This window comes from Lithobates pipiens, unplaced genomic scaffold (assembly GCF_037356315.1).
Source record: "Lithobates pipiens isolate NorthernLeopardFrog02 unplaced genomic scaffold, aLitPip1_a1.2 Scaffold_16, whole genome shotgun sequence".
In the NCBI taxonomy this organism is placed as follows: Eukaryota; Metazoa; Chordata; class Amphibia; order Anura; family Ranidae; genus Lithobates; species Lithobates pipiens.
This window is the reverse complement of record NW_027507748.1, coordinates 429,265,704-429,290,684: the sequence shown is the minus strand read 5'-3', so window position 1 is coordinate 429,290,684 and position 24,981 is coordinate 429,265,704. Positions and strand designations below refer to the sequence as shown.

The window sequence follows — 24,981 nt, the reverse complement described above, 5'->3', positions numbered from 1 at the left end:
TGGATGGACTACACACGCAACGTAGCTATACCATTTTAAATATGCCATTAGAATGGCATATTGCTGTCTAAACTTGCGAGTACTTGTTTTGATTTTATCTCCCATTTTGATTAAAGTATTTCACAAGGATAAGACACTTCTCCATTTTTATGTTTTGTGTGCGAATGATCTCCCAGTCTTGGGATGTGAGCTGGCTATCTTTCAGTGGAATGTTATATATGGTGGCCATGATGTAGAAAACTCAGTTAGGGAATCTGTTGATGCTAGGAGTTATATACATTGTATAGGAAGGTGTTTATAGTAGATCATAATTAAAATATGGATCTTAAATTTGTATTTAACTATTCATAAGTAGACAAATGACTACATGGGCTTGCAGTTTTAAAGTTTATGAAACACATATTTAGATTTTTTGTTTCTATACATGCAACAAAAATGATTGGTAATAAACTAAGGAGGACAACACTTTCTTAGATCCGACTTTTCATTTCCTTCTCCATTTAAATGCAGATCCAAAAATACAACAGAAAAGAGCTAAATAACGTGCATCAACTAGTCTTGTTTCACTTGATCAAAACGCTAAATTACTGTAAGAATACATGGTTCTTGTTTAAGGTTTTTTCTTTTGTAAAAGAGAAATGGTGTACTTAAGTGATGTAAAAGGGATTGAAAAAAGGTAACTGTTTCAGTTGTTGATCAGGTGTGGCATAGAGTTGGGACAGTAAAGTTCTGCTGTATTTAATATTGTCCATTCAATTGAAACGTCTAACTAAAGTTTTCAATGACAAAGATTATATTCCATTTGAAATATTGCCTGTGCTTTAACTTTGGGAACTTCTAGGTACACATCTTTCTTACAAGTTCAACAACCACTGACTTTTAGTGCAAACAGTTTTAGGGTGAAAAAAGCAATAAGGGAAGTCTTTGTCAAGGGTCTACGTTCAACTGTTCCTTTCATACAGTTGTGCTAGTATGCCAACATTTCACCTGTTTAATGCTAGACCTAAACTTGAAAGTTAGGAGGGGCAAAAAAATAAATGAACTCATGGATAAAATAAAAAAAGGATTTAACAGCACATATGAAGATGACAGCAACAGCAGTAGTGCAAAAATAAAAAGTACTCACGCAGAATCTACTGGCCAGAAGTTGATCAGAGTAACAGGACTGAAAGACAAAAATGGGGAGGTGAAGAGAAAGAGCATAGAACAGAAAAGTGGAATGAGCTTTATGACATTAACATGAATGCAAATCAAAGCAGCCAATGAAGAAAATTATACATACATATATAAAGCTCAGAAATACAAGCTGAAATAGTGGGCTCAGTAAAGACTTGATCACAAGAGAATAAAAATCCAATGCATTTTCGTTTGAATATCTGTTAATAAGCCACACCTTTATAATCAAAAGTAGCATGCTACAAATTAGGTAATGTGCCAAAATACTGGTGATCTTACAACTTTGTTACACTTATAAAATGTAAAGAAATATTCATGTTGCCTTAAACAATTAATCACATTCAAATAACCAATTTTCTACGCAACAGTAGAAAATTTGGTAGGAATGATGGGAGGCAGAAGACAACACTATAGGGTATAGTTAAAGGGCAATTCAAAAAGCTATTTGCCCTGTAAAAAAAGCATGCTTATTTTGTGCAAATACCAGTAAAATTCAATGTAGCTAGGCTATTTTCCAGGTAGATGTTCTTCATTTATAATAGTGTGATAAACACCACATTATGGCCACTTAGTGGAGCCGATGACCATAGGAAAAAAATTGTATTTATCGCTGACTATATCTAGTGGTTATATTGTGGAATTTTTGTTATTCACACAATTCTTATGAAGAATATATGCTCTGGGGAGAAAATGGGCAAGTAGCATTCGATCTGACTGGAATTTGCACAGAACAAATTGCAAAAGTGGGCATAATTTGTTTTTATGAAACTCTTGGTGCCTACTGTATGCAAATATACGGTCTCTGGGCAGGTGGGCCTGTACACGGTGCGGCCATATATTTGCATACACTATTGCAAAACAAGCTGTGCGGAGAACATGCTCCCAGCACAGTTACTGGCAGCTAATGGAAAGCTCCGATCATGTGACCGCCATGACAGCCAATCATGGAGGTCACATGAGCATAACAACCCCCCCCCCCCCCGATATCTAAAACCCCTTAAAGGTGGCCGGGAAGCGCTGCCGACCAGGGGTTAACTTATATAGGTAGCTCAAATTTTGCAGGTTGATAGAGTAATTCTTCCTCTATAGTAAATACTCTTCTTCATTACATTTACAGTGCCTTGCGAAAGTATTTGGCCCCCTTGAACTTTTCAACCTTTTGCCACATTTCAGGCTTCAAACAAAGATACAAAATTAAAAATTTTTGTGAAGAATCACCAACAAGTGGGACACAATTGTGAAGTGGAACGAAATCTATTGGATAATTTAAACTTTTTTAGCAAATAAAAAACTGAAAAGTGGTGCGTGCAAAATTATTCGGCCCCTTTACTTTCAGTGCAGCAAACTCACTCCAGAAGTTCAGCGAGGATCTCTGAATGATCCAATGTTGTCCTAAATGACTGATGGTGATAAATAGAATCCACCTGTGTGTAATCAAGTCTCTGTATAAATGCACCTGCTCTGTGATAGTCTCAGGGTTCTGTTGAAAGCGCAGAGAGCATCATGAAGACCAAGGAACACACCAGGCAGGTCCGTAATACTGTTGTGGAGAAGTTTAAAGCCGGATTTGGATACAAAAAGATTTCCCAAGCTTTAAACATCCCAAGGAGCACTGTGTAAGCGATCATTTTGAAATGGGAGTATCAGACCACTGCAAATCTACCAAGACCTGGCCATCCCTCTAAACTTTCAGCTCAGACAAGGAGAAGACTGATCAGAGATGCAGCCAAGAGGACCATGATCACTCTGGATGAACTGCAGAGAACTACAGCTGAGGTGGGAGAGGCTGTCCATAGGACAACAATCAGTCGTACACTGCATAAATCTGGCCTTTATGGAAGAGTGGCAAGAAGAAAGCCATTTCTCAAAGATATCCATAAAAAGTCTAGTCTAAAGTTTGCCACAAGCCACCTGGGAGACACACCAAACATGTGGAAGAAGGTGCTCTGGTCAGATGAAACCAAAATCGAACTTTTTGCCCACAATGCAAAATGATAGGTTTGGCGTAAAAGCAACAGAGCTCATCACCCTCAACACACCATCCCCACTGTCAAACATGGTGGTGGCAGCATCATGGGTTGGGCCTGCTTTTCTTCAGCAGGGACAGGGAAGATGGTTAAAATTGAGGGGAAGATGGATGCAGCCAAATACAGGACCATTCTGGATGAAAACCTGCTGGAGTCTGCAAAAGACCTGAAACTGGGACGGAGATTTATCTTCCAACAAGACAATGATCTCAAACATACAGCAAAATCTACAAAGGAATAGTTCACAAATAAACGTATCCTGGTGTTAGACTGGCCAAGTCAAAGTCCAGACCTGAATCCAATCGAGAATCTGTGGAAAGAGCTGAAAACTGCTGTTCACAAACGCTCTCCGTCCAACCTCACTGAGCTCGAGCTGTTTTGCAAGGAAGAATGGGCAAGAATTTCAGTCTCTCGATGTGCAAAACTGATAGAGACATACCCCAAGCGACTTGCAGCTGTAATCGCAGCAAAAGGTGGCTCTACAAAGTATTAACGCAAGGGGGCCGAATAAATTTGCACGCCCCACTTTTCATTTTTTTATTAGTTAAAAAAGTTTCAAAAATCCAATAGATTTCGTTCCACTTCACAATTGTGTCCCACTTGTTGGTGATTCTTCACAAAAAATACAAATTTTATATCTTTATGTTTGAAGCCTGAAATGTGGCAAAAGGTTGAAAAGTTCAAGGGGGCCGAATACTTTCGCAAGGCACTGTATATAATGGATTCCAAGCAGAAGAAACCTGTTGTCACAGTTATTCATGGGCATAGGGTGCAAGCTGCCTGACATCCACAGATGGTAACCGAAAGTTTACAGATGTGGTTTGTCAATGACGCTTTCCCCTTCTTTAAACTTGCCCTGGTCAATTAAATCATCTGTAAACATTTCATAGCTTTCTGTGGATGTCAGAGAGCCTACACCACTCACTTGTCAAGAACTCAATGATGGTACGTTGCATCTGCTTGGAATTCATAATCTGCCTCCAACAAAAAAAAATTGTGAAATCTGAACAACCTATCCAAGTTAGTAAAAATGTTATTACCACTTTTGCATCACTTTCAATACAGCCCTTGTAAATGCAGTTTTGCAGAATTATTAACCTTTTTTTTTCTTTATATATACTCCCCATTAGCCATCATCTTCTACCTCAATCTAGCTATATGTTTTCACATTAGATGAAAAGAATAGTGACGTTCCAATCACCATAGCTATTCAGGGAGCTCAGTTTGGTGTGAAAATATTGCTTTAATGTAAAAAAATGTACAGAGTATTAGGATTACCATTTAGAATCTAACTATAGGTTAAGAACGTCATTGTTTTGGCAAGGATGTGCAGTTTTTGAGGTTTGTTTTATTAGAAGATAAAAAAATTAGCATACAGCTAAACGTATGGCTACTACATTGTTTACTATGTACATAAACCTAGGGACCGTGATAGCAACAGTGCAAGTGTTGTCTTCCATGAGCCTGAAACTTGCTACCAACAGGAAGTTTCCTCAACTATTGATGTTAAATATGATGCTAATGGCAGCTAAGAAATGAACACATTTTGATCTGCACCTGCTGTATGATTGGGAACATCAGAGATACATATTCTTAAATTAGAGAGAGTAAACCAGAAATCAATTTGTCCAAGGTTCTTTTGCTTTCTTGTCTTTGAAGTGAACTAAACACAAGGTTTGTCAAAGCCTTTAAACCCTACCTCACAATAAAAAAAAAAAAACATAACCTCTGCCTGCCCTGCCCTAACATTCCGTTACCTGGGTCTTTAAGCCCAGAGGTGGGATGGACTTCCCAATTATGTGCACAATTATTGCAGTAATTGGAGTTACCACAGTGATTGCCACATTCTTCCAAGCCTTGTGCCGAGCGGCCATAATTCTGAATATAGCGTGCATTAAATTGATCAGCACAGCCCCAATTCACAGAACACCTTATATTTTTCCCAATGAATATAAGGCTTTCACTAATTGGATGAGGTGGAGATTGTGGCGTCACAGCCCCTTCCCAGAGGGACAAGGATAAGGAATACAAGTTAATTATTAACATGTAGTATTTTAGGTTTATGAATTATAAAGAAACACTTTATTATGGTATTTCTGCAGAGCATAAGGGACATCCTTTTTCCTACTGACTTACATGTAGCATCATTACATTATTTCTAACATTGCATCCTACCTCGAATGAGTAAATTACAGCACAGCACAAAAGTAGGCTTTTGTAAAAAAATAAAATAAAAAAAAATAAAGTGTTTTGCATATTTTGTAACATTTTCTATTATTCCTTTTACGTATTTCCCACCATTCAGGAGCCAGGTCTTCCCCATAGCTGACATCAGGAAGGACAGTTCTGGATGGAGGACATTCCTCCTTTTGCCATTGGATAGGGGGTCCCGAGTGTATTTACAATATTTGCAGGTATTCATGTATGTAATATGTTTGTACTTATGTCTATTTGTTTGTCATTATTAGGCCTTGAATCAGATGAAGAAACTTTGAAACCCTGGCTATAGCCACGAATTGCGTAGGATTTTTTCTTCAACCAAACTGACTACTGATATCTTTTGTTTTCATGCCTGGCGAGATTACATTGCCCACCTCATGTATGATACATTTTAATGTTTTTGTAATAAAAATATGATGTCTTAGAACAGTTTATATTTGGTTATATTAGACATACTAAGGGGCTGTCATCAAACATTATTTCTTATCCTATTTGATTACACAGTTCCGGGTTGATGGTCTCTCAGCATTTAGCTGGATTAGCTATGAGGACATGCCTCCTCTATACACCTTTTTGATATGAAGACAGGAACTGCCGAATTAACTTTCCAAGTTAACCAGAAGGGGTTTGTTTGCTCGGATTCAGAGCGGTCTTAGAAGCCAATCATAAGCTGATTAACAGGTAAACTTGTGCAGCTCCCACCCTCCACCCAAAACTGTTCTGCCTTTGATGTCAGCTCTAGATCTTCTGAGCCTCCTGCCCTCAGGCCTGTGTAAGGTAGGACAGATGAGGGCTATGTTACTGCTGGGAAGAACTGGGGGGGGGGGGGGGGGCAAGGGTGATACAAAAGAGTGTAGAATAATTTTTAAGGGGGGGGGGGGGTGATTCTGTTTCCAGCTCATTGATTATGTTTTAGATTTTTTTTTTTTTTTAAGTTTCACATGTGGGTGTTCTATCTTTCACTTGGATGTTATAAGTTGCACAGCTGGATAAAACTAAGCAAGGACATATGCAACCATGACTGAGCTTTGCCAAAAACGCACCTTGAAGATCTGAATTGAATTATTTGGCCTCAACACCAAACGATATATCTGGTGGAAATCCAATACAGCTCACCATCCAAATAACACCATTCCTACAGCAAAGCATAGAGGTGGTAATATCCTGTTATGGGGGCGTTTCTTTTCTAGAGCAGGGACTGGAGCACCTTGATGGTGCAAAATACTGTCAAATTCTTGAGGAAAATCTGCTGCCCTCCAGAAAACCATCGATGGGAAAAAAGTTTACCTTCCAACATGACAATGACCCAAAGCACACAGCAAAAATTACCACACAGTGGTTGAAGGAGAAAAAGGCGAATGACCCCTGCATGGCCTAGTCAGAGTCCAGGCTTAAAACCCATTGGAAATCTGTGGAATGACTTGAAGACTGCAGTCCACAGTCACCATCAAATTTAACTGAACTTGAGCAGTTCTGCAAAGAGTGGACAAATAGTGCAAAGTCTAGATGTGCAAAGTTAGTAGAGGCACATCCCAACAGACAAAAGGCTGTAATTAAAGCAAAGGGTAGCTAAAAAAATACTGGCAGTCAGTGGGTGATCCATTTTCCAACTTAGTGATTCTGTTTTTGAATTAAAAAAAATAAAAAATCTGACATGTTGGTGTTATATCTTTCAGTTGAATGGTATAAGTTGCACTAGTAAATACAGCTGGATGGAACAAAAGTGATTTTAAAAGGGGGTGATTTTTTTTTTTACCCACTGTGCATCATTGCTACCGCATTCTGTGTGAAGGCAGCCCAATTATTTCAATAGGCTGTTTTACATGCAGAAACGCAGAAAAATCTTTGACCCTTTTGAAAATTGTGCTGCAGCGAGCCACATGGTGCCATTTGTGCTTGCAAAAATGTGCCACATTTGCAGATGCTCCAAGATGCCATTAAGTATCAAACAAGTCATTCAGTCCTCTGCTGGAAGAAAGATTCAATGACTGCCTGAACTTGAATTCAATACCCCTGTGCTACATCACAGGAGCCTGTATACCTGAACTCCAGGAATAATTTGAATTGCATAGTTACATTGGTCTAGCATTGACCATTGCAAGTGTACATATTCCCATACCTGTGAAACTGCTGTGGAAGGGGAGAATCACTATAGTAGTTCTACAGTAACTATTGCAGTCTTTGGATCTCGTGCAAAATAGTTGTCCCTCTGCATAATTAACACTTGGGGTTCCCTCACCTGGCATGGCTGCAATTTGCAGAACACTTTTTTTCCTATTAATATGAGGCATTCACCAATTCAATGAGGTGATGGCTGATGCTAGCAGGCTGCCCCCCCCCCCCCCCCCTTAATCAAAATAAAGGCACAAAATTCACTGGGAGGGTGGGAGAAGACACTCTGTGAATGGTAATAACGTTGAGAAATGAACCTCTGTATTTACTATGCAGAAGGGCAGCTGCTTGGCACAGGACCTGGAAGACCACAGCAATCACTGTAGCAGCGCCAACTACTAAAGTAATTCTCCACTTCCACAGCAGCCCCACAGGTATGAAACATGTATACTTACATTGGTCCACGTTCATTTAGATATGCAAAACCATACCTGGAGTTCAGCTTTAAATGTTACACAGTTTATGCCACTTGAGGCATTTTACTTTTTTCTGCCTCTAAACGCTCCTCTACATTAGCCTACATCTCCATGCACACATTTACTGAAACGTAAACTGCTGTAACTTGCACACTGTACCCTGTATCAATAAAGTACTTTTATTGGGAGGACGTGATGCCGGCTCTCTATTTTATACTCTTATGTCATTATAAGTGCCAGGAAGACACCGTGAGCTTTGGTGCAACCTCTAGGGAGAATTAACCTAGATGTATATCTTTGTTTATGGGCGTTTAGAGTCAGAAAAAAACCTAGGGCCAGCGCATTCAGGAGAGGAGTTTTTCTGTAAATAAAAACGCTCAGCACACCTAAACGCGCCTGGTGTGTTTAGTGCCAAATGCACTGGCTGCGTTTTATGCTTCAGCATTTATTTCACTGGCCAGAATAACTATTCAGGCCAATTAAATGAAGTAAACCAAAACACTTGATGCGTCTGAACACATCTAACCACGTTCGCCCCCCCCCCCCAACCCAAAGTATCTTGTCCCCATGTTGATAAGGGCATCTTCCCATCAACCCTTGCCCAGTGGTTGTAGTTTGCAGGAAAGAAAACCCAGATCCTAGCTCCCCCCCACTCTAGGTGAATGAATATGGGGTACATTGTACCCCTACCCATTCACTCCAAAAAAGTATTAAGAAATACACTACACACATTTTTTAAGTAATTTAATAAATCAGCTCTGGCATCTCATTCGATTTTGTCTCTTTCGATTTATTTTCCCCTCTTTGGCTCTTCTCCCTCTGCCGGTTCTTCTCCCTCTCTGCGCTGTCTTCCAGCTCTTTTGCTGGGTCTTCACACTCTGTTCTTCCGATGCTGACTCAATGTGATCTCCCAGTGTAAAGTTGGGTTGGCTGTGTGCAAGGACTTAAATCGGCATGGGACGGGGCCCCCTTATGGCGTCATTTGGAGGCCACGCCCCTTGTGACATCACCCCACCATGCCCAAGACTGATGTCACAAGGGGCGAGATCTCCAAATTGCATCCTCAGGTGGCCTGTGTGTATGAGGCCTAAACCTCAGGCATACAATATTAAATTAATAATGCATTATTAATATTAGTATTAATATTAATGCATTAAATGATTTGGTCTACAAACTATGGCCCTCCAGTTGTTCAGGATCTACAATTCCCTTCATGTCTAGTCATGTCTCTGAATGTCAGAGTTTAACAATGGCTCATGAGACATGCAGTTCTGCAACAGCTGGAGGGCTGTAGTCTGGTGATCCCTGCTCTATAGTGTGTACTTGTCTCAAGTAAGAGCGCCCCTTCATAATGAGACTTTAGAATTCTGTTTTACAGGATTCCGGCTGCAGGACTTATTTTGTGCCTGGGCCAGACCCTGAGGTTTTCCTCTAGAGTCTGATGGCGCAGGCCCTCACCACTGCCTAGAGGCAGATGCCCCTGGCACAGGAGAAAGAGTCCGCTTAAATGAAGTGCGTTTATTCCTTAGTTTGACTGGCAAAAGGGTACTTTTCCCACTGAAAATCATTTGGATGTATTTGTCCAAATCATCCCCAAATAACCTATCCCCGTGAAAAGGAAAACCAAGGCTGACCAATTTTTTTAAACCAGAGGATTCTACGCATGTATACTAGCACAAGTGCAAGGTGAGACGCCTGGTGACTAGAATCTTTAAAGAAGTCTATGGCAAAACATAATGCTTTTGGTAGTTAGGCCAAATCCTGGGCTTGTTGTAAAGGAACCTCTTTAAGGGCCTGTCTAAACTGGTCCTTTAGGGATTGGCAGATGCCTATTGCAGTGAATGCAGGCTGAGTAACGGTACCTTCCAAAGAAAAAAAAAAAGGATTTTAACAGGAATTCCAACCTTTTATCTGTTGGATCCTTAAGCATTTGTGCATTGTCTATACCATTTTTTTGGTAAATTTTTCCTCCATGGGATAGAGAACTGAGAATCTCTTTGGAGGCTGTGAAGGTTTTAAGGAACCCAAGGAAGAACCTGAACTTTCAGCAGACTCAGTTAGGGTTAGCATGAAAGTAGAACGAACTATCTCTGAAAGAGATTGCATTAGCAACTTCTCAGATTGCGAGGCTGAAAAGGGTTCATCTACCATTGTTTCCTCCATAGAGGAGTCATTGGTTTGGCTTTTCTCCTAATCGCCTGAGGGTAACACCTCATCCTGTACCCACTGTTCCCCTTGCAAAGGGTCTAAGGTGGGAGGGGGATCCAACACGCTTCCTATCCATATAAATGGAGGATGCGATTAAAGCTGATAATCTTCCTTCTAGGCCCTGCAGGGCGGAGGAAAAGACATCTTCAGTCATGTATACAGGGGCTGAGATGAGAGAAGCAGCTGCACCAATTTGTTCCAGTGACTCACCCTGGCTTGCCATATCTGGTATTTCAGGCGAGGATGATAGTGTGGAGACACAACTGGTGTTCCTAGTGCCTGGAGGTGAAATCCTTGGTACCTTTTTGGTCTTTGTGGTGTCTTTTTTAGTACACATAGCCCTAAGCACAAAAGCAGAGGCACTATTTAAATGCACTATTTGCTGAACATAGTCTGACAGTGTAATGTCGCTATACAATTCAAGCTTGTGCTGGGAAAAATGTCCTTTCCATATTGGAAATGCCCTTTGCAGTCCTTACATGCCCCACTGCTCTTGTGTTCCGAGTGCAGCCAGTCTTGCTTCTCGTTGCTACAGCTGAGGAGAGACTGCTCCATTTGAAACTCTTAAGCCGGGGCCGTGCGTCCTTGTGGATTCTGTGTCCTGCACGCTGCACGGTGCCTAGGCCCCACCCCCTCATTTCACCTGCCCCCATCCTTTCATTTGAAAAACCATTCCCACGCACGCCATGGGTGGCCTTCAGGTCCGCAGACCCAACATGGGGGGGGGGGGGGGGGGGGAGGGAGGCAGAAGAAGAAAACCTTAGGTGAACTTTTATAGTTCCTAGGCTTCTTCCTTATCTTATCCCCGCCACAGGATTTGGCTTAATTAACAGACAGTTCCAACCTTCGCTCATCACAGCGGGCTGCGTTTAGCAAACCTTCAAGGACCGGGTCCCTTTTTATCGGGGTTCCACTCCATTGCACCTATAATAGCACCCCATCAGAAAAAAATTTAGGTAATGTAGCAAGACCAAAGCTCTTGGTCCCGGGGTCCAGCCCTACAAATAGAGGCGTTACAGTCAAAACCTCAACACTTTTGGATACAAGGCCAGGTACCATCCACCTTGGCCTCAGTGGCACTTTGGATGGATTCAGTCTGTGGAGGTTATTTAAATCTAGCATGGATCCCCCCTGGAGCTCCTCAGAGCATATCTTCACTCGTGACCAACATCTTGGATATTGGTGAAAAAAATGAGGTGTTGGGAGGGTATGGTATGGGAGGGGTTATATAGGGAGGCAACTTCCTGTTTAGGGTGTGCCAGTGTCCATCACCTGAAGGTGGCTTATAACCTACATAGTAATTACTATGGTGCTCTGTGTCCCGTGATACAAGAAAGGTGTCAGGCCCTTTTTTACAAAAGCCCAATGTTGGAACTGTGCTACAGTATAATAAACTTCCCTGAGGTCGGCTGATACGTTAGGCATTAATGGCACTACATGTAAAGCGACTGTCCTCTTTGGTATAAATTTGATAATCATGTTGTCCTGAAGTAGCTGTGGAAAATGCATCAAATCACATTAGTGTGCAATCCATTTATAACAAAGTATGGCCTCCGTTACTGGTAAATAATACAAATTTATAGGGTGGTCTAGAGTTTTTTTTTCGTATATAGGGTCTTATGCCCAGGACTAAAACCATTTTATAGTGTTTGATATGTAGTATCCATTTACCTGATCATAAAAAAAAAATCTTAATGGTTTTCACAGTTCTACTACCTCTAGGACTTTATGCTGCTCCATTTCTCTACTACTCCCTTCTTTATTTCCATGAGGACTTCGCCAACTCTCCCCAGCACATACATCTTCATAAATGCATAAAACCTTGTTTTATAATACTACCAGACTTTCACTGCTTTATACAGTTAACTACTCTGATACCTACACCTCCTACTGTTCAAATCGCCACAATCACTTCTAATACTCTAGATCCTATGTTTGAATCACAATTGACATACTAAAGGCTTCATCTTCTCAGAATGTCTGTGTGTATTTCATATGGACGTCCAGTTTACTCCCCCAGTCCAAAAAAACACTGCTAGCTTGCATAGCTTCCTCCCAATGTGTTTAATAGTGAATTTGTGCGTGGTGAATACTTTTGAACAGGGAATATACAATTGAAACTATGCATTTTTAAAGTGCTGCAGAATATGTTGGCACTTAAAAAAAAAATATATATATATATTTTTTCCTTTCTACTTTTAGACCAATTTATTTTGAACATGTTTCTCATTCCCAGGGTTTCAATATAGTTTTTTTAAGCATCTATATGTTCCATTCCTGTACAGTGAAGCAGAATATATGTTAAAAAAAAAAAAAAAAGTTATTTAGTTTTGTTTTATCAGGATTTGAAATGCAAACGAAAACATCTACAATTTATTGAACTGTGCAGTATCTCATAAAAACAAACCTAAACAACTTTAAATACAAGAAATATGACATAGATTTTAGGCCTCCCAGCTTATCAAATAAAATGCAACCAAAGCTTGGCTATAAAAACTAATGAAAAACAGGAATAGAATGCTACTCACAGCTGACAAAAATCTTTTTTTTTTTTTTTTTTTTTTTTTTAAGTAAAAACATAAAGAGATACCGTATATACTCGAGTATAAGCCGAGATTTTCAGCCTCTTTTTTGAGGCTGAAAGTGCCCCCCTCGGCTTATACTCGAGTCATCACCGTCTGACTGCTCGATCAGCGTATCGAGCAGACAGACGGCGGACATACTACAATTTGAAAGCCGCGCCTCCTTCTCCGCCTCCGCCTGTGATAGGCGGAACACTGAATTTCCCAGCAGCCTGTGTTCCGCCTATCACGGACATCGTCTCATCCTCGTCCGTAGTACGAGGATGAGACGATATCGGTGATAGGCGGAACACAGGCTGCTGGGAAATTCAGTGTTCCGCCTATCACAGGCGGAGGCGGAGGCGGGGCTTTTGAATTTTAGAATGGCCGCCGAGGCGATCCTGGCAAGGCACGGGACGGAGGCAAGGCAAGGCACGGCACGGGACGGGACCAGGAAGGAGGCAAGGCACGAAACGACACGGGACGGAGGCAAGGAGGCAAGGCACGGCACGGGACGGAGGCAAGGAGGCAAGGCACGGCACGGGACGGAGGCAAGGAGGCAAGGCACGGGACGGAGGCTCAGGACACAGGTAGGCTGGACACACACACACACACACACACACACAGACACACAGACACACAGACACACAGACACACAGACACACAGACACACACACATGGACACACACACACAGGGATGGATGGATGGATGGAGACACACACACACAGGGATGGATGGATGGATGGAGACACACACACACAGGGATGGATGGATGGAGACACACACACACACAGGGATGGACGGACACACAGGGACGGACACACACACAGGGATGGACAGGCATGTCTCACCCTCGGCTTATACACGAGTCAATAAGTTTGCCAGTTTTTTTGGGGGTAAATTGGGGGCCTCGGCTTATATTCGGGTCGGCCTATACTCGAGTATATACGGTAGTAGAAAATTTGTAAAGAAAAAAAATTGACTTGTCAGTAAATTCCTTATCTTGGAGTATGGTACAAAACTGAAAGACCATGGCAAAGCTAGCCATAGACAGAGTGATTTACTTTCCTGCAAACCATTAGCCACTGTGTTTTCCCAGTGGGTGAAGCCATCCTTGCTAGGAAAACAGCAATTATAAACATCCGCTGGCAATAATCACATGTAAAATCCGACAGGCTGGTTGCACTCAAGTTAAAATCGATCAACCTGGGTACATTCAGTCTGTCCATACATGGTTTGAATCAGCAGGAATCAGCTGAGATTCAAACATTCTATGGCTGGCTTTGTATGCTGCTACTTTCAGGTGATCGCGCACTAGCAAAAGTGTTGCTGGAAATGCCCCCAGTGCACCTTCATATAGCCTTACCCACTCTGTGGGACTCCAGTTGTGTAGCAAATAAAAAGGAGACACACAGGGGAGGTGACCGGTGTCCTGGTCTGTACTTCAAGATATGAAATGTACTAGTAAGTCAAACTTACCATCTTAATCGTACAGTAAAGGACAGGGAGTCAGAGACCATGCAATGTCACCAAACAATAAAATGAGGGGTGGGCAACAACAAGATAAATGGCAGAAATAAAGACATGCACACAAAAAGGGAAAATGGGTCAATGGACCCTAGACACTCAGATGATGGGGTAAAGCACTATGGTGTCTGTTTATGAAGCAGTGAAATCTATTCACTGCTTCATTCTCCGCCATTCTCAGAGGAGATCTTTCTCCTTTATGTGCCAGTTTATGAAGCGGAGTAGATCGCTTCACCTTCTGAGGAGTGAAGTGATCGCCAAAGGCTTCCAACACTGGAGAATGGCCCCGATACTGGAATCTTGTGAGACTTTACGTGATTACAGTACCAGTAATTCACAGAAACTGACACCTAGATGTCAGTTTATTAAGCAGTGATAAATTATCACGCTCAATACGCGGACAGACGGCGTGGTTAATGTTAGTAAAATAAAAAGTCCCCCCGATTATCTCTGTTTCATAAACTTTTTATGGGCTGCGATCAGCTGCGATCCTCGGGATCACTGCTGATCACTACTTCATAAACGTGCACCCTTGTGGCTTAAGCCTGCATCTCCAACGACATTGGGAGGATCAGGGTCATAGCTAGGGATGGACCAAACAGACCTCTGTTCGATTCGCATCCGAACTTCTGAACACTGCAAAAGTTCTGACCCAAATAACAAACCCCATTAAAGTCAATGCAACCCGAATGTCAAAAATCAAAAGTGCCCATTTTGAAGGCTTATATGCAAGTAATTGGGCATACAATGGTTGTAGGGGTCCGGGTCCTGCCTTAGGGGACATGTATCAAAAAAAAAAGTGTGAAACATTCCTTCCCACATAGTGCTTGGGGGTCCCTTTTAGTCTACCTGTAAACTGCCAGATCTGTACCATGTTTAGAATCTGCTGCAGCAATAATTGCATTTATAAAGCCAAGAAAAATTACATTTTCAAGCAAGCTCTGCAGGCTGCCTTTATTTTGCTCAGCAACAGCTGAGGAGCCAGTGTATATGATGAGGACACAATGTAGTGCACTGGGAATAAGATTAGAAATTTTTTAAATACATTCTGGTATCACTTTGACTTTGTATAGAAGTAACGGGTGCGTATAAATTGGTCTTTGGGTGTCAGTGGCGCCTTTCCACTGTAACCCTATAGAGGTACACTTGATGAAAGCAAGAATTGGCCTTGCTGTAAAAAAATGCAATGATATGCACGTGTCAAACAGGTGCAGAAAAAATACTCTTTGGGTGTCTGGGGTGCCTTCCCACCGTAATCCTATAGGTGCTCTTGATTAAGGCAAAACAACTTACAATGATATGCATATGGTTGGGGTTTTTGATGTGCCTGAGACACAGTCTGCAGATAGCAACAGTGTTATCTGCTGCAGATGTGCTGAAAAAGGCCCAGACAGCTGAGATTTGGGGAATGGGCCGGGAGATAACAGATGCAGAATGTGATGGAATAGGGTGGCTGCTCTCTACTCTCTCGATGTCGGCCTCCTTGGGGTTGTGCTGCCTCACCTTCAATTTCCTCCTCTGCTCTATCTGGCACCCAAGTTGCATCAGTGACCTCATCTCCATCTCCTCCATCTTCATCATTAGCACTGGAGGCAACTTGGCAATACGCTGTGGCTTAGGGAACATGAATGCCTACCAGTTTTCCTCCCTCTCCCTAGGCTCATGTTCCTTTCATCCGCAAACCTCTGAACATCTGAATTCAGTAATGTCTGGGGATCATCAAGGTGCAAGAGGCTGATGCTGTGGTCAAATACCTCAGCAGACTCCTCAGTGGCTGATGTTGGGGCTATGGCAGGAATAGATGTGGACAAAGAGGCAGATTTATCCACCCTGGCAACTGCAGGGGACTGCACACTTGTCTCTGCTTGCATGACGGAGGATGGAGAGGATGAGGAAGGTTTAGTAAGCCAGTCCACCTCTTCAGCACGCTGTGGCTGGATAGAATGGGCAAATTCACTAAACAGAGGAAATGAAATGTCCCCTCAGACATTATTGGGAGGGAGGGGGCGGTGCTTAAAAGCAAATGATAAGAAGAAGTTGAAATCTGTATATAGATGCACTTTAATCAATGTAAAGAGGCGTTTGGTGCACTTTAATTTGAGTACTCACACTACACACACTCCATGGATACACTATAATATACTGCAATATAATGTGCCAAACATACAGTGGTGCACAGAACCATATGGCGTTAAACTGGCAGTAACGCACACAAAACTATATGTCGTTAAACTGGCCATAACGCACACACAAGTAAATGGTGTCAAACTGGCAGTAATGCAATCAAATAGACGGCGTTCAACTGTTACTACACTAAACTATCCCTACTATAGTTATACACTAATGTAAAGATTACTGACACGGTCTCACTACACTACACTGAAACTATCTGAGCTGTCCCTACTCTACACTAATGTATGTATGTATGTATGTATGTATGAATGAATGACACGATCTCGCTACACTACAATGAAACCATATGAGCTGTCCCTACTCTAGCTGCACACTATGCAAAGCTGAATGGTGGTCCTCACTACACTCACACTATCCCTAGACTGACACTAAACTAATATTCTACACTGACTGAATTGAAGCAAAAAAGAACAGCAGAGCACACTAATAGCACTGAACAGAGCCCTGTTCTAGCTCTCTCCATGCCAAAATCACACTGAAAATGGCTGCCATTGAAAGAATACTTTTGTACTTTGGGGTGGGAATGAGCCATGATTGGCTAAAGTCATGATGACAGTGCCCACTCATGACTCTGACAGTGCTCTGTGTCCCGATTGGCTGCAGCTTTCACTGCTTCAGCCAATCAAGGCTTGCAATGCACTGTTCAGCACTGCAATGCATTGTGGTCAGTTTGGATGTCCAAACAGTGAAAGTTCGGCCCGAAATTATGCTTGGGCTGAACCGTTCGCCCATCACTAATCATAGACCTGAATAGATTTGGTGTTAGAGAGGCAGAACAGGTTCTAGAATTACAGCGGGATTAACAAAGAAATCATAGTTTCAGTGAAATCTTCCTTAGTTAGATATTCTACCTGTTGCATGTCTGATAGGGAGCTAGAATTAAAAAGGGAGCAACGTCAAAAAAAGACCTTGCTCTGGTATAGGGGAACAGCTATCATCCTGAGCGTTTCACTGCTGTCTGTAGCATCAGTGCTATTAGGCTGTTTTTTTCTCAGCTCCTCTGTGCCTTGTCCTTCCATTGCTAATTGAGGGGATTCCCTGTGGGATACTTATGAAATGGACGTAGAAAGATAGGGTATTAGCGTGTTTGGGAAAGAAATTATGATAACCCAGGCGCTGACCGATGTCCTGTGGCTGTGTCTCTGGGACAGCAGGCAGATGTGCTTCTTTCAATCTCAATAGAAATGGAGGGCAGATTGAGATCAGATAATAAGCAAAGTGCAAACATTATTCTCCCAAGCAGTAATGGCATCTAGCAAAAACAATCCAAATTTAAAAAAGCTAAACATTATGACAACATTAACCATCACCAATGTAGTAAAAACATCGACAGAGGGGATAAAATAAAGTGAATACCACTCCATAAGTTAAAATAGGACATCCGTCATGAATACAAGGAAATCCTGTCTTACTTTATCAATGCTGCAGATTACAGAAGGGAACCAAACTTTACCTGTCATGGTGGGCATTCCACCAAAGGAGTCTCCAGGGTCTGTGTGCCATAGGGATTTCTCACAGCACTGGCTATATATAGCACGCTGTGGCTAACTACACTCATTACAAAATTGAGTGCCGAACCCAGGATAGAGTGCCCAAGGCAAAAATTACTGGCTTGTCTCACTGCTGCGGGATCTGGATACAGTTCCTAAGATGTAAATCTAAGTTAACCATTTCAGAAACTGCTAGAGAGCCCTGAGGCAATAAGCAGGTAGATCTTGAAAAAACTTTCGGTTGAAGTAGTAAAGAAAAATGAAAATAAAAAGAATGGTTTAGAAAACGAACTTCTCCATAAGAGATGTCTATCACTTAAAGAAACCAGCAAAAAGTCCCATGAAGTGGGTGCATTTTTATTTGAGGATGCACTGAGGTAGTTCCCAGCAAAGCTTTTTTCCAGTGTCCAGTCACTTTAGAGTAGTGGCAGACCCATGGTCAATGACTTCCTGTCCTGTGTCCTGCACTGTACAATTTAGAGAACAAGTTTCATAAGGATATATTCAGGGATACTTTTTTTTTAAATGCACATGTCAAGATAGATATATGAGAGATACCATATATTTTTGAGGTGCATCTTCACAATTTGACACTGGCCCTTGACTAGACAATCGCTGCTGTTTACATTAGCTTGAATATTGATAGTCCTCTGTGCATAGTAGAATGTTGCCCCATATAATGTTGCAGATAAGGATTTATTACAAATGCTAATTTTTCCTGCAAAGTCCACTTTAAGTAAAATAAGAAGTTTTAGATTGTTGATTTTAAAATTAAGATATTGCCTTGCATATTTGTTGATAGATTTGCTACCTCAATGGTGTTTCATGCAGGTGTACATACTACTGCAGACTTTCTAAACACATCAGCTTGTGTTTCCTACAGCCAAAACACATTCCAGAAAGGATGAAATGTATTAATGTAAAAAACAAACAGATCTGGGAATAGGGAAATGACAAAGGCATTTGTAGGTCCAGTAGAGTGTACTCACGTGTCCATGTTGTCTCCTTCTAGGACAGTTTGAACAGGCAGGTAACCCATTCTTGGGTGCTTTGCAAAATATCGTTTAGTCCTGAATTTATTCTTTAAAACCTTTGCAAAGTCGCGTACATCTTCTCCAGATGTAGTCTGAAAGAAAACAAATACATTTCTTTGTGAATGTCAGACTCGATCGCATGAATTGAAAAGTAAGGTAAAAAGCATTTTTTGCTTTGAGAAGGAGAGGGCTGTGAAGTAACAGGGTCAAAAAGAAAACAAATCCATCAATAGATTTAAAATTCGGCTCAACATTCTCCTTGAGAGAATCGGCATTCAGGTATTAAATGTTTTACAGGAAAGTATTTGGCAACTGCCTTTATTTAGTGGCTTACAACAATGAGATTTAGCATTTTTTAGTTCCTTCTTTTGCTTTTAAGTTCAAAGCTAAACTCAGCCATGGACTGTGGTTTATGGAAGCCAAAATCATCAACCAAAACAAAGAGCTTGGCACCTACCATTTTTCTTTAGCTATTCATGTCAGATCCAGCTAAGAAGGGTTCATTCATGTTAATAGCTGTACAAGCTCTTATAGGCAGACTATAATCTAATAGAAATCATTTAAAAATTATATAGTACAGGATTTTAAACGTAATTGGATATAATTCAAGAGTTGTAAAGCCAAGAAAAGAGGATAAGTTCACAACTATTTTGTGAGCCACCAAAACAAGCAATCAAAGGCACACTGATGGATTCATTTAATAACAGAACTTAAAGCGGAACTACACAGCCTCTGAGCATCACAAACCAAAAGCACTATTTCGTTAATTTGTAATAGACAAAACCAACTCCCTCATCCATCCATGTCCCCATACTTTATTTTGCTTGAAGCGGAGCTCCACCCAAAAGTGGAACTTCCGTTCATTTGTCTCCTCCCCACCTCCGGTGCCACATCCCAGGGGGGGGGGGGTGGGGGGGGGGGGGTGGGACAGGTATCCTGTCGCTACTTCCAGGAGACAGGTCAGCAGTGAATTATGTCACAGCTCAGCACCTCCTCTCCCTCCCCCGCTGCTGGGTTCCCTTACCAGCCATGGCGGCGGCAGCACCCGACAGCTGATGGAAACATCAGCTGCAGTGCCAAAATTGCTGGAGCCCAGGACAGGTATGTGTCCTATTATTAAAAGTTAGCAGCTGCAGTATGTGTAGCTGCTGGCTTTTAATTTTTGCAGGGTTGGGCGCTGGGACCTCCGCTTTAAAAATCACCACCTAGCATTTCTGACCGTGGCCATCTCGAGAAAGGGCAGATGATTCACGTAGAAATTACTTCCTGGAATCCATATGCCCTTAGCTCAGGCATACAGGCAGGAGGATGTGCTTAGCTGTGAAAACCCCTCCTCCACTCCTGGAATATACAGTTTGTTGTGAATTCATTTAGAAAAAAAATAATAATAATACATTCATATTTACTGTCAAAGAGGTGAGATTGTTTAGGCTTTAGGAACAGATGAACTACAATGTTGATATTATTGGACTAGGACCTCTTGGAGAACTTTAAAATGCAAAGTACAAGATCTCACAGGTTTTCTAAATGTTAAAGGGATTAGCTATCTTTTACAATTTTACAAGCCTGTACTGAAAAATGTGTGGCCTGAACAAAAGGGATGTTTGGTCACAAACACCAGAGGAAATCTTATCTACCTCATTGAATGGCCAAGGAAGGCCATGCAAATATATATGGCAAGGTTTGGGCTATACTCAGGAGTACCTGTGACCAACAGCCATTAAACCTGAATGACCAGAACAAATATCCCATTGTCTCAGAAAGTGAGAGATCAATAAGCCAAGTAGTCAGTATTGTCCTAGCTTCTCACGAAACAATGGCAGGAGAGATTCACACGCTAGGATGATAACAGCTATAAAAACCGAGAGTGGAATGACAGGTGCATATATCTGGGGTGTTGTGTCACAATGTTGGAGACAGATTCATATACCAGTAACATAAATATTTTTCTAAGCCATTCAAATTATATATATATATAGGTCACAACTGAGATTATAATTTTAGTATCTAATGATCTAAAGAACTTGGTCACAAAGAAATTATATATGAAAGTATGATTATAAGTAGAAGTGTTTTAGCAACAAATTAGTATTATAAAAAACATAAATCATGATTAGAATTGTATAAGAATTTAACCTATGTTTAGATAAACAAATATTGATTGGATACCCAAATTATACATGTATCCATATAGATAATAATTGTATGTGATTTGTTTGATATATATCTAACCTGTGTCCTTTCTAAACGGACTAAAGATTAACAGATATACAGTGATATGCATATATATCACCAATTTATGCAAGTGATTATTGGAAATTTATGTTAAAGCGTATTCTACATTATGCCATAATTCTTGAACACTCGAATATATTCGTTAGAACATATAAATAACGAACACATATTACAGAATTAGAAAAATATTCACTTAAAGAAATAAAACACCAAACATAGGTGAGACACCTGGTGGTGGAAGGTGCTATTACCTTAAAATCACGAGACTCCCGGGAAAGCTAACCATTAAGTCTGACGGCCAATGAGGGGGGAACACATACCCTCTGGGCAGAACTTAGTATAATTTTATGATCCTTTTGTTGAAGAGGATATTTAAGAAACTAGAAAGATGGAGAAAGAAAAAAGGAGGAAGCTCGGAGGAGAGCTGGGGGGAGAGAGTCAGGGGGAAGCTTAGGGACCCCCCCCTGAGAAGGGACACTGGAAGACATGCATGAATACACATTTTACATTCATGAAGATCCCTGCTCCTTGGAATGTTGAAGCCACGGCAGCCATCTTAAAATTCCTGGTAACTAACACTCCACACTAATAGCCATATTGGAAATGGGTAAATATATGTTTATCATCTATTTTATGTTCTCTTAAATATTGATGTTTTTGAATATTCTATTATTGAAATACTTCTCCCGAATCAATAACCGCCTTTTAGATTTTTCTCTAAATTAAATTTTTCATACATTTCTTTTTGCATAGATGCCAATTTTATTGACAAACAAATGTCTAATTTATTTCACATTGTTAACCACTTACTTACCTGCAGTATAGTAACGGTTGGATGTGTGAAGTACAGACATTCTGTTTAATTGTCAATTATCAAAAGGTTATTGATTCTACCGAGAAATGATAATGGTGATAATTGTGTCCAAGGTACTACTACGCCCAGTTTGAGGGTGTTCCCAGAAATTGTCAAAATGATCAAGTAATGCAATCTGTATTTTAATATTTCATGTAAATATTTGTTTTCTGTCAACCAATAAATGTAGCTATTTTATATGATCACTCGTCTCCGTGAATAAGTTTCACATATATAGACTGTGTCATATAGACTGATTCTGTATCTTAAAAATATCTTCGTTAAAAATTACTTAGGAAATATTGTGCGGGAAAAATGTCCTTAAAAGCACAACAAGTTACTGGAAAAAATATTCATACCCCTTGAAATTTTCCACATTTTGTGCAATTTCAAGGGGTATTAATACTTTAAGGCACTGTAAATCATAATTTGCCCAATCTTGTGGAATGGCGCCAAACTCCGGTACTAAAAAAAAAGTATAAAGGGGACGCTTTGAAAATTTCTACAAAATTACCAGCTTAAAAGTTACAGAGAAGGTCTAGTACTTGGAATTATTGCTCTCACTCTTGGTGATGCCTCACGTGTGGTGCAAACAGAGTTTACATATGTAGGCCTGAACTACGTATGCATTCACTACTGCACATGGGCATGCAAGGACACGGGCACTTTAAAAAACATTTTTCATTTAGTTTTTTTTAACATTTTTACACTGTCCCTTTAAAAAAAAAAAATAATTGGTTTACTTTTATTGCTATCGCAAGAAATGTAAACATCCCACGCGATGCCACTTCATTCATTGCAGCAGGACAGCATAGATGTGTGACTTCCAGGGGTCACGCTTCCTTTCTTGGACCTTTGCATGAGCCAGGATGGGCTCCATCCCATGTCAGCACTCTAGCAGCAGCTGTGGATGCACCGTCTACATACCCTCTCCATATTGAGCCAGAGTGCCCCACAGAGTTTTCCCAGGTCATAGTGAAAGACCAGCCTTTCAGTGCCATAAAATATCAAATCTTTACAGTTTCAGGTAGACATGTTTAATATCTGTCTGGTGTAAAAAAAAAACTCCTCGTTTCAGTTTCAGGAGTTCCAGACATAATTTTTTTTTTTTTAAGACACTAACTTTTATAAATAGTAACTCTATGCAAAGTCACTGTAGTATTGCAGTATTTTTTGCTAAAACTAACCTGAACTATATTCAATTGTCAGCATGTTCCCATCTTAACTTTGGGCATGTGAAGCCCACTAGTCTATTCTTCTGGGATAAGGTGCTGCTGGGATACCCAGCACACACCTCCCAATCTCGCACAAGCTCACAATAAAACACAACGCTCGGCTCACAATTGTGTCTATGGCTGGCAACAAGAATCTGTTTGTACTTTTAAAAAAATGGCACTTAGCACCACCTTATATTGTGTAATTTCCTGTTTGGAAATAATGCAATGCTAACAGGCGGCAATGCCCACTGACTCCTGGGAATGACGACACAACTCCCAGGTGCAAAAGGCACAGCAGGATATGACCTACATCACGAGGTGCCCTAAACAGGAATAAAAAAAAGACTACACCATGGAAACCAGGTAAACAAAAGCTTTAAAGTCCAATGTTGTTTTACCTTACTATATTGAAGTGGATGACGCAAAGATGCAAATGTGGGTGGGGTAGATATCCGCTTTAAGATTTTTTTTTTTTTTTAGGTCTGTCACCAGGTATATTATACTTTTATACTGTACAGTTGTTCCATTGTTTCAGAAGATTAATTTATATTATATGGGAACTTACGGGAGTGCAATATTCAACCATCGGATAGTGCATTTTGTGACCTTTTGCAACACGGCCGGAAAAGAAGCAGCTTTGGCAGATGTCATAGTTAAAGTGCTTTAAACTTCTGTACCTGAAGTAGAAAAAAAAACAGAGCAATTGTAAAAAATTTTGGATACTTTCAGCTCTACTACCCTAAAATCAAAATGAAGCAGAAGCTGTGCTTGCACTAATGTTGACAGGCAATATTTTCAAATGCAGCCATTTCCATTTAAAGGTAGCTGCATCCATTTGACTTCTTTTTGCAGTCTAAACACACCTTAATACAGTGTTTCTCAACTCCAGTCCTCAAGGTGCCCCAATAGGTCATGTTTTCAGGCTTTCCTTTATTTTGCACAGGTAATTTGATCAGTTTCACTGCTTTAGTAATTATCACAGCTGTTTCATTTGAGGGAAATCCTGAAAACATGATGTGTTGGGGCACCTTGAGGACTGGAGTTGAGAAAGACTGCTTTAATAGAATAGGCTCTAAGCACAATGCAAAGCAGGTCAAAAGGTAGACTGAATTGTCATGTCTTCCAGAATTAAAGTTAATTGGCTGACCTGCGTGACTTGAGTTTCAAACACACATCAAATGCAGGAAAACAAAATGGCCATAGAACAGGGTGTGTCTCTACCACATAAGTCAGAGATTTTAACGCTGTACCCATTATACCCTTTAATTACTATGTGTACACAACAGAGATACTAACCTATTAGGGTAATTTTAAATTTTGCTTTAGCATGGTTTCTTTCTTTTGTTTTGATAAAAAAAAGTGCTATCACACAAGTAAATTTGTAGCAGAATTTTAAACAAATGGAAATCGCTTTGATAATTTTCACTGGTTAAACATAGCTAAATAGTCGCTACTATAGCTGAATACAATACAGTATTGCTCCATGCAGCTGCATCGCGACATTCACTGGATAATATGAATAACTATTAACTATTGAAGTGATTTTCACTCAGAAACCGATGCTCGCTCAGAGTCGTACCTGCTGCTACAAAATACCCTGTGTGATGTGGTATATTTTTTCAAAAATGACAAAAGATTGTTTGGAAAACTA

The 24,981-nt window shown here is 40.7% G+C and overlaps 1 protein-coding gene across 8 annotated transcripts in view; it reads right to left on the bottom strand.

Moving 5' to 3' along the window:
* The window catches only part of DMD (dystrophin), a 3,436,004-nt gene that overhangs the window by 114,396 nt on the left and 3,296,627 nt on the right, over window positions 1–24,981 (bottom strand). For all 8 annotated transcript variants that reach the window (XM_077482558.1, XM_077482560.1, XM_077482557.1 and 5 more), the window contains 3 exons: window positions 23,896–24,007; window positions 18,981–19,117; window positions 1,127–1,165 (listed from right to left, as the gene is read on the bottom strand). In XM_077482558.1, coding sequence (XP_077338684.1) covers window positions 1,127–1,165; window positions 18,981–19,117; window positions 23,896–24,007 — 288 coding nt within the window. The remainder of the gene's footprint in view (window positions 1–1,126; window positions 1,166–18,980; window positions 19,118–23,895; window positions 24,008–24,981) is intronic.